We start from the raw sequence: 10,158 nt of genomic DNA, 5'->3' as shown, positions 1-10,158 counted from the left end.
ATGTAAAAACTGTACTTAGACGAGGAACATGACGGATGCCATATGTTGGGTAAGATCGGTTCACACCAAAGCACCTGAAATCACTCCCGCTATTTTACTGAGTGTTAATGTTACCCAGTCTTTGGTTTTCAATGTGGTTTTGTGTACTGTTGTATGTATATTAACTCAATATAGATACCAGGATTGAAATTTTATATTTAAAAAAGACTCATCAGTGACGCTCGAATTAAGAAATGTTAAATAGGACAAATAAAATACGAAGTTGAAAAGTACTAACTTTAAAGGTAATCTATTCCTGAGAGAGAACTGCCTTAATTCTTCAAAACTTCAAAGTATTGCAAACAGTTAATGAATCATGTGTATGTTTGTATTCTCTTTGTTTTAGCCTTGTCATTGTCAATTTATTTCATACCTATCAGTTGCATGCCTCTTTGGTATCCCTTGCCTTTTTTGTTCAGTGTATATGTAAATATTTTCCAAATCTTTAAATACATAAAGTAATAAAAAATGATTTTTCACTGTGAAAAAGAAAAGTGTAAATAGAATCGAAATTTAAATTAAAAAAACTGATGATAAAACATACATAAAAAACAAATTATATAACAATTTTAATTTGGACATATTTATCTATAGCGGATTGGGAATCAAGTTTTGCAACTTATATAAATCCCTTTCCACTTTGCGGGTGCGAGTGCTGCCTTGTAGCGGCATTAGCCTTCTTTTTTTTCAAAATCGACAAGGGTGTCTTTTACGTACAAGACACATGGTTCTCTCGTAACACGGATCAGCCATTTATCGTCCCCTTCCGACGGACTTTCAACGTTTTCGCAAGACCACACTCGCAAATGGTGTCAAGAGAGAGCCGAAAAATCAGTCCCTGAAATTAACCACCCGGAACGGGAATCAAACAAGGAACCTTTGTTTTAGTATTTCGATGCACTAACCACTACACAATGGCTCTCCTCATTAATGCAACAATGAACAAGATACTAAACACATACCTAAAAATAAACAGCAGCCTACCTACCTGTACTTCTATTTGATGAGATATTTCTTTATTACAGACGATCACACAATGGCGATAATGTACCAAGATAACTAATCACAATAAATAGACATTATAATGATTTAATTGTCACAAACTCATGTGATGTTTTCAAATGTCAATTACTTTTATGTCAATTATTCTAAATTAAATTTAGATTATTGTATATTTTAATGAGAAAAATTATCATTCCTGTACTGCAAGTTATAACCTTTATATCAAATGATTAATGGTAACATCGACAACGAATCGGAAAGATAGTTTAAGAGAAAAAAGAATATGATTGCCAATGAAATAAATCTCTAGCAGGAACTACATGGCATGAAATATACAACATTTATGGTGTTTTATAACTCTGATGAAGAATTCATCAGCTAGCAATTTCTTTTTATTTCTACGAAATTAAATTTATCTTTCTTTTTAAAGCTCGTTTTCTGTAACTGGAAAGACGAATAAAACTATGCAATCGTTATTACGGTAATGTATGTGCCGTGTTTCTTCTAGCAAAGAGTACACACGATGACCTTTCTCAAGCTGATTTAAGATTAAATGTGTGTTAAATCTGAGTTTTTCTGTGCGTATATATGTGTGTTTGTTTTTCATACATTGGCAAAATGTGGCTAGAGGTATAGAGGACTGTTGAAATTACAAAAAAAACATGTTTTACCCCGCCGCATAGTTGCCCCTGTCTCAAGGAACATTTGTCCTTTGTTAATCTAATATGTTTATATTTTAATTTTATATATCAAAAGAAGAGGCGGTATGTTGCCAATGAGACAACTCTCCACAACAGACCAATTGATACAGAAATTAACAAATATGAGTCATCGTTTGGCCTTCAACAATTAGCAAACCCCATACCGCATAGTCAGCTATAAACGTCCCCGAAATGACAAATGTCAAATAATTCAAACGATAAAAACTAAAGGCCTAATTTATGTACATAAATGAACAAAAAAAAATGTGTAACACAGAAACAAACGACAACCACTGACTCACAGGCTCCAGATTTTGAACCGGGACATACACAGAATGTGACGGGGTTAAACATGTTAGCGGGATACAAACCCTCCCCCTAACCTGAAACAGTGGTTTATTATTTTGAACATAAATTTGGACGTCATTTTTCTTGTATGAAAGGATAAGCATTTTCATTCCTTTGCCTTTACAAGCTGACTATGTGGTATAGGCTTTGCACTTTGTTGAAGGCCATACGGGGGTCTATAATTTTAAATTTCAGTGTCACGTTGTCTGTTTTGAAGTTTTGTTTCATTGGAAATCATTCCACACCTTTTTTGTTTTTAATTATAAAAACAAAGGCAAATACGAAAGCACAAGAAAACAATTTAACACATCACAATACTAAAAACCGAACAATGGACAGTATGCACTTCCATGTTAAAAAAAACCAAAAAAAACATAAGCAACTCCGAGAAAATCTCAATACGAAAAGTTCGCAAATATAATGGAGTGGAACTAGGTGCTGCGAAATATTAAGTTAGACAAGCTTCACCTGCGACATCTTTTAGTTTAGCTATTCGTTAAACATTGTAACTTTGCAAAACTTCTTGTATGTGTAGATCGTAAAATCGTTACAAAATCGTAGTTGAAGTCATTTGAAATATAGATGTGGTGCTATAATTGTTAATAAGCGCGTGATGTAGATCATTACATAAATACTCTGTTTTTCAAACCAACGTTTGACATATTGTATAGTTTTTGGTAGTATGTGTATTTTATTACAGACAGTATTGGTCACAGATTCTAGCCAATCAGACGAAACATACAGTTATATTTGTATAATGAAATATGTCAAACATGTTTTATTACAGGTTATATCGTGTGGTGTTCAATATATAATTATTCTTCGATTTTTCAATTTGAGTTAAATAAGGTTCTTTTTCATCAGAATTGTCATTGAATGGTTCTATAAATGATGCTTTTAGGACATGACATCAGTAGTTGTTACGAAAACAAGGTTCTTTTTCATCAGAATTGTCTCCGCAATCATCCTTTCCATCACAAAACTCAGTAATGTAAACACAGTTCCCATTATCACAGTAACGCTGTCTGAATGCACATTCTTTGGCTGTAATAAAGAGCAAAACATCAATTATGAACAAACAATTCTATTATTGTATACATAGATTTAAAGAATCAAATTCATATGAAACGATTTTTTTCATAAAATGTAAAGCACCAACAAAACTAAGTCCTGTTGTCTATTACGAATCTATAATGTTATATTGACAAATATTGTCATTCAATGATTAGTGATTGCAATCAAGTAATAATATTAACGGTACCATTTATCCTGCACCAGATGCGTATTTCGACAATACATGTCTCTTCAGTGATGCTTGTTGCCAAAATATTTGAAATCCACTTTCGAATTTGAATCCGAAGGTTTCTTTAAACGGTGTTATTATTGAAATATTTACAGAGAGCACGTGGAGCTTGGGGCGAATAAGTGAACAGGAATAGTTATGATAAAAAGAATTATATCTTCAATATGTTCTAATCTGTTTATAAAACTTTACCATAACAGTTGAACAATGAATTGTTGTATTTCATTTTGTTTTGTGAGAAGCAGTTAAATACCGTTCGCTTTATATTTGTTTACATTTTTATCATGGGTTTTCATAAACAAACAGAACACAAAAAAAAAAAACAGTCGACAATATGAATCAAAAGAAAGATTCGACAACTACTGCAATAATCCAAATGTATTCCTAATTTGGTACGATATGATTGGAAGAGAATAGTCGAGACATTTAGTTTTACGGCTAGCTAAACTTCTGATTCACGTGACAGTCGTATTAAACGATTTATATTGATCAAATAGAAGAAGAGGAGTTTGAAAGAGGCAAAACGGATTGATGAAAAATGAAAACAGGTATAATTGGAAACTTCATTGGGAATACAGCAATAAAAGCTTTTTTCTGAAAATAAAATTGAAATTACGTAAAAGTTACAACATCAAAAGTTCATCTTTTTGTTTTATAGTGGTTTTTTTCTGTTTTCTTTTGGTGAGTGAAGCTTTTATCCTTGTAACCTAAATTCGTCGCCACTAACACCCTCGTTACAAAAAGTCTATAGAATAATATTTATGTTTTAGTTTATTACATATTACATAAATTATATGAAAAAAATGTGCAGATAACTTTATATTTTTGTCGGAAACGTGTACAAACAGTTGAACGAATCATATCGTTACACTATACAAAATTCCGTAAAGAACACTATCGATTTACTGTACTAATGATGTTTTAAACTACTAAAGGTATAAAAATAAGTTTACATATTGTGTTTTCGAACATTGACCTTTTGTGGAAAAGGTCAAGACTGCATATAAATCTGAAATATCAGTTTTTTCTATAAATATTATTCAACAATGGGGATGAAATTTAAAAGCTATATTTTTATCCACTTTAGGTAAAGTGCAGTATAAAATGTATACACTGAAAGAAGAACTATATTTGCATAAAGTTACAGTAGCAAATTGACATGTTATATCACTAGTGTAAATTGAAGATACGTGAATTATTTTTAAACGCTTCCAAGTGATTTTTTTTCAAATTAACAAAATTAACATGCACGAAACATGGTCTTAATAATTCATGATATACCAACTTTTACAGATATTAAATGCCTCATCCGATCCATCATAACAATCTTGTCTTCCATTACAAAGATAAAGATATGGAAAACATTGTAAATCATCAGCACATTTTAGGTCAGTACTTGGGCATGTGTGATCTGAAAATAAGAAAGAATAAAATATTTTATTACATTGGTTGCAATGAATTGCATTGATTTCCCAGTTGAATAAAAACCGATAATCACATGTGAAATAAACGTAGTTATTTTACTCTCTGACGTCATACAACAATAGGCGTTGTCAAGACGTCGATAACGGCGGATCAAAACAAATGGTGAAAAAAAGATATAGTTCCTTACATGTTTTACACTAATTTAAAAAAAAACATTTGCCAATGTCATAAAAAGAATAACTAATCAAAGAATTCAAATATCGAAAAATATTCAACTCGTGACCAACCAACCCCGATAATTAACTCATGCGCTACGCGCATTTGTGAATTAATGTGTTGTTCGTTCACTCGTTGAATATTTTTCTCTATTTGAATTCTTCGATTAGTTATTCTATAAACAAATCTATTTTTCGAGATATATATAATCTTAAAACATAAAAAGACGATCCAGATGAACAAGATGGAATTTCTTACGTTAATGCGTTTGCGTAGCTACTTTAAGAAAATTCAACACGGAAAGTCCCTAATGGTAAAAAAAACGTCAAAGACATCAAACGAATAGAAAACAACTGTCACATTGCTGAACGTTACAGGCATCTTCTTATACAGAAAATAGTGGACGAAACCTGATTTTAAAGCTAGCTAAACCTCCCACTTGTAATACAGGGGTATAGAATTACTTTATATTGACACATTATGTGAACAAAACAAACAGTCACAATAGGTGTACAACAGCAACAAGAACCACGCATAAAGCTGGGGTGATCGCAGGTGATCTTGAAAGGTAATCAGATCCGACTCCACATATTACAACCGTCGTGTTGATGATGTTTTTACAAAGCCGATAACAAGTCTTATTCGGTAGATCACATTCGTGAAAATGGAACGGGATTGCAGTAAATAGTATTTTCCCGATATTAATTTTGAACCACATAATTTGAAGACCTTACTTGAAAGATTAATATAACATGAATACAGATTTCAATACTGAACAACGAGAACAATTTTAAAAGGAAAGTAAATGCATGAATAAAACAATTAGATATAATAGGTAAAAATGTCATTACTTTGAATAAAATTTACTTGATATGAAATAAACATTGCACAACAGAAACTCTGTTATTTATTTAGTAGATAAAAAAGACAAAAAGGTCTACCCCGCAGTTTATATTTGAACATAGGACAATATTCCGGAGTAGCAAGCAATTAAAAGTCGATATCCGTTTAAATCAATTGTAAACATGGTTACCGTCCGAAAATTTTTCAAGCTTCTATTACACGTTAACATAACGGGAACCTTTTATTTTGTTTGGTATGTCACTTTTCTTTTTGACTTCAAACAAGCCCAATATGATTATTCCTGTTTCAGATCCTTATTGTTCAGTGAGAAAAAACACTATTTATTTTATACATTCTAATGATATATCTATTCCTGACTCACAAACAAACAAAAATCATCATAGATACCAGGATTAAAATTTTATAAATACACTGTATATCAATAGAACTGCAAGACAATAAAGTTTATCAATATAACTGTATTGTTCTGAATCACCAATATCTGTTTTTTTTAATAAAGTGACTATTTGCACATATCTTTGACAATATGTTCTCTAGTGGTTAAGTATTAGAGCATAATTACACGTTTTGGAGACAAATAATTATAGTCAGAAGTCTCAAACTCTTGAACTCAATATTTGGTAAGTTTAAACATACATGTATGTCTATAAACAATCGTTTAATATCGCGACAAGAAAATTAAGGACAACAAAAAAATAAATAATTGGACCAAAAGAGCAAGAGACGTGCCCCTATTCATCTCTGTCTTCCTCACATTTGCTTTTTAATTTGTGTATCTTGTAACACATGCTACAGTTAAACTCACATATTTTTTAGAATAATCGTAGCTTTTGAAAAATTCTTGCTTGAAATATCAGAAAAAATATATTCATTATAAGAAAGGTCAACTTTACAAATGACGACTTAAAATAGGTTAAAAAATGTTGAATATTTGTTATAAGTTCAATTTTATTGATATACTGCTTTATATATACTGCTTTATCGTTCATGCTGTCGTTGCATTTACAAATAATTCAATTTTGGATGTAACGCGTCTTTTGATTGGCTGGCAGTGTTTTGCCTATCATCTTATAGACGCAATTTTGTCATGTCACCGTGATGTTAACAACGTTTTTTCATGATTTACTCTCGTTTGAATTGAGATTGAATTAAATTATAAGGAAAAGCTGTTATATTTTTTTCTGTTATTCGAAATAACATTAGAAATATAGTGCACACTCTTGAATAACTGGCTACGTGCTATATCCAGTGTCCACCGCTTTTTGTATGTTAAGATATTTATAACCTATTTTGTTTGTCTAGATTGGTCAAACTATGAATATAAAGCACAATTTGTTTTTTGTCAATAATTAATAAGTAATTCTTTAGATTAGAACACATATTTGTTAAATGTAAAATTAATCAGCCTTTTCAATTCTATAAGTGTTAATGACATGACCCCTTAAGGTGTTTATTTAGCAATATGTAATTATTGGTAATTAACAAGGTATCCTTAAATGCGCAAATCTTGTATTCTGCCTACATATATAGAATTAATGGAGAAGAAAATGAAATTTAATTTTTCATTCTTCTAGAGATGACTGTAAAAGGTTATCTGTATAAACAGTATATTTACCTGTAATACTTTGAAATTACACCAAGTCTTTACTATTTTGTGTAAAAATAAGCTTAACAAATCATATTGCCCAGTAATGCCCAGTATTACCCATTTCTGGGAGTATTGCCCAGCCCAGGAAAACCATAGTTTTCCAACCCAGGAATTCTCGGGCTGTTAACACTTTGCCAACTCTGTCATAGACAGAATAAACTATAACAGTCATGCATTAAATGAAAAAAAAAAACAATTAACATTAAGGAAGTTCGCTGCTCAGTTTCAAAATAAATAGCTTTTCATAAGACTTATATATATTGATAGGGGATAGGTTGAGGAATAAAAAAATAATAAACAATATGGAGGTCAATGTGCTTGTTTTAGAGATACTAGAACACACCCGTGATATCGCGGGTCCGTGACTGAATTAAAGTATATAACTATTCTCAAGCCTTATCTTAGTATTAGTACTGTCATCTGATAAAGTCATGCCGATTATAAGATACACAATTTTCTCTGCTTTCTCTGCTTTCTGTTTGAACCCGTCGAACTGGAACTTATCAATTATTGGTAATATTAAATATTTGGAAAACAAAAGGTCCTGGAATGGAGTATTGTTTAATCAACAGCATTGTCCTATATTAGTTATAAATAAAGTTGAATTCTTTGATTCGCTGTTTTACGTCATGCCCGCTAACAAATTGAAAACTGTACCTATACGCCTTATTTTTAGTCGAGATTTTTAGTATTCGTATTGTTATCTTAGAAAGTCTTACGGATTAAAATACCACAATAGCTAACAATTTGACAATTTAGTAGTGCCAACCCTGTGATTATGACTCGTTTATATAGCATATTAATCCTGAATACACCGTTTGGTGGTGCGCCTGTCAGATGCGGAACGTACAGATAAGGTAATAGGTAACAGGTGATTATACTATTGGTATCGATATCGGACTCGACTCGGAACTTCCTAATTATTGGCGATATTAATTACGTGGAAAACAAAAGGGCCTGGAGTGGTGTAATTTTAATCTACACCTTTGTACTATCTTAGTTGTATATAAAGTTGAATTCTTTGATTCGTCGTTTTTACGTGATGACGGCTGACAAATTGGACCTCGTAATTTTAGTATTATAGATTAGCCATTATAAATTTGGCGGGGAAATGTTCTCTCTAGAATTTTCATAGCTTTATCGTTGACCATTTAAAATTCTCAAAATCTATTAAAAAATGAATAAGAATTTAAAAGACGTTTACAAATGGCTTATAACTATACACGTAAAAGATTTATAAAAAGAGAAATGGGGGTTCATGGGCATTTAAAAAAAACATTCATTGATCAAACCAGAGGATTCCGTATCTGACAAAAATTTCAAAACATGACGAGCAAACGTCCTTGAATATTGTACAATGTCTTACTTCTACAAATATCCTCCTGTTCGTCAGATCCATCAACACAATGTACTGTTTCAGCATCACATTGTTCCCAATCATATATACATTGAATCTGATCAGCACAATGCACCTGCCAACCTGAACACGAACGCCCTGTGTGAACAAAGATATGAAGGTTTCTTGTATATGGTAAATTCAAAACTAATTATATATATACAAAGTACGTTTAACATATAATTGAGCTATGCTACAAATAACTCTGAATTCCACTGAACTCTTTTAAATCTTGAAATATTTAGTTTGAAAAATTAAAATTGACAAAGAAATGAAATAAAAACAAAGCAAAAATGTATGTCTTTTAAAACAAAATTAAATAATTTAATGAAATTTAATGAACTGAACAATTGTGATAATCAATTCATTATTTATGAAGTTAGAATGTGATGATATAATACATAAGAAATTATCACTTAGATACTTTTAAAAGTTAAAAGGCATACAATTAGGTTTAGCATTTGAAATATGTTAAATGTTGTTTATCAATATCGAATTTAGAACATTCAGAATATTATCTCTACATGTACGACAAAGATAAGTTTGTTTTGATCATTTCTGAGATCATCAGACTGCAAACCATAATAGGACAACACTGTTAATGGTTGAGGAATACTTATACCTTAATGATAGCTCCAATGATACACATGAATATATGTGAAAGACGAAAGCTGATCAAACAAAATAATAAGCATTAGTCAGAACGATAGAACACCCCTCCTCACACACACAAATAAACACATACAATGTAATACCAATTAAATCACTAACCTATCTCTGATTCTACTATTCCAAGGAAACAAAAAATAACAGCTGCTTTTGTAATGCTCATTTTCTATACTTGACAAGTTGTACGTTGAAGAAAAACAAATGAAATAATGTTATATTATACCCAAAAAAATACACAATAAAATGACGAAAATGTTTTTGTCATAATTATTTAAATTATATATTTTATTTGTACAAAGTGGGCTTGTTCTAACATGAAACCCTCGACAGATGCCACATGTGTTGCATGATTTGTTACCCCTCCAACCAAGAACTTCCACAGTTTTAAATGGGGTTCGTGTTGCTCAGTGAGTGGTTTTCTATGGGTTCATGGTTCTGTTGTAAGTCTGTTCGTTTTTTTAGCAATACGGGTTGTAAGTTTATTTGCGACCTATGACAACTAGTGTATGAGTTGCATGTCCCTTTGGTTTCATTTTCCATTCACTTG

At 31.3% G+C, this 10,158-nt stretch overlaps 1 protein-coding gene across 1 annotated transcript; it reads right to left on the bottom strand.

Annotated features, from left to right (window-relative positions):
* Positions 1-2,557: 2,557 nt before the first annotated feature.
* Positions 2,558-9,823, bottom strand: LOC139527960 (low-density lipoprotein receptor-related protein 8-like). The gene is made up of 4 exons (XM_071323701.1): positions 9,714-9,823; positions 8,913-9,041; positions 4,679-4,804; positions 2,558-3,134 (listed from the first exon to the last, which is right to left on the bottom strand). Exons 1-4 carry the CDS (start codon positions 9,772-9,774, stop codon positions 3,001-3,003), a joined length of 450 nt encoding a protein of 149 aa, XP_071179802.1. The 5' UTR covers positions 9,775-9,823; the 3' UTR covers positions 2,558-3,000.
* Between the last annotated feature and the right edge of the window lie 335 nt (positions 9,824-10,158).

The sequence above is a fragment of the Mytilus edulis genome, chromosome 6, assembly GCF_963676685.1.
Source record: "Mytilus edulis chromosome 6, xbMytEdul2.2, whole genome shotgun sequence".
In the NCBI taxonomy this organism is placed as follows: domain Eukaryota; kingdom Metazoa; phylum Mollusca; class Bivalvia; order Mytilida; family Mytilidae; genus Mytilus; species Mytilus edulis.
The sequence above is the reverse complement of the archived record's forward strand: the minus strand, read 5'-3'. Positions and strand labels throughout refer to the sequence as shown.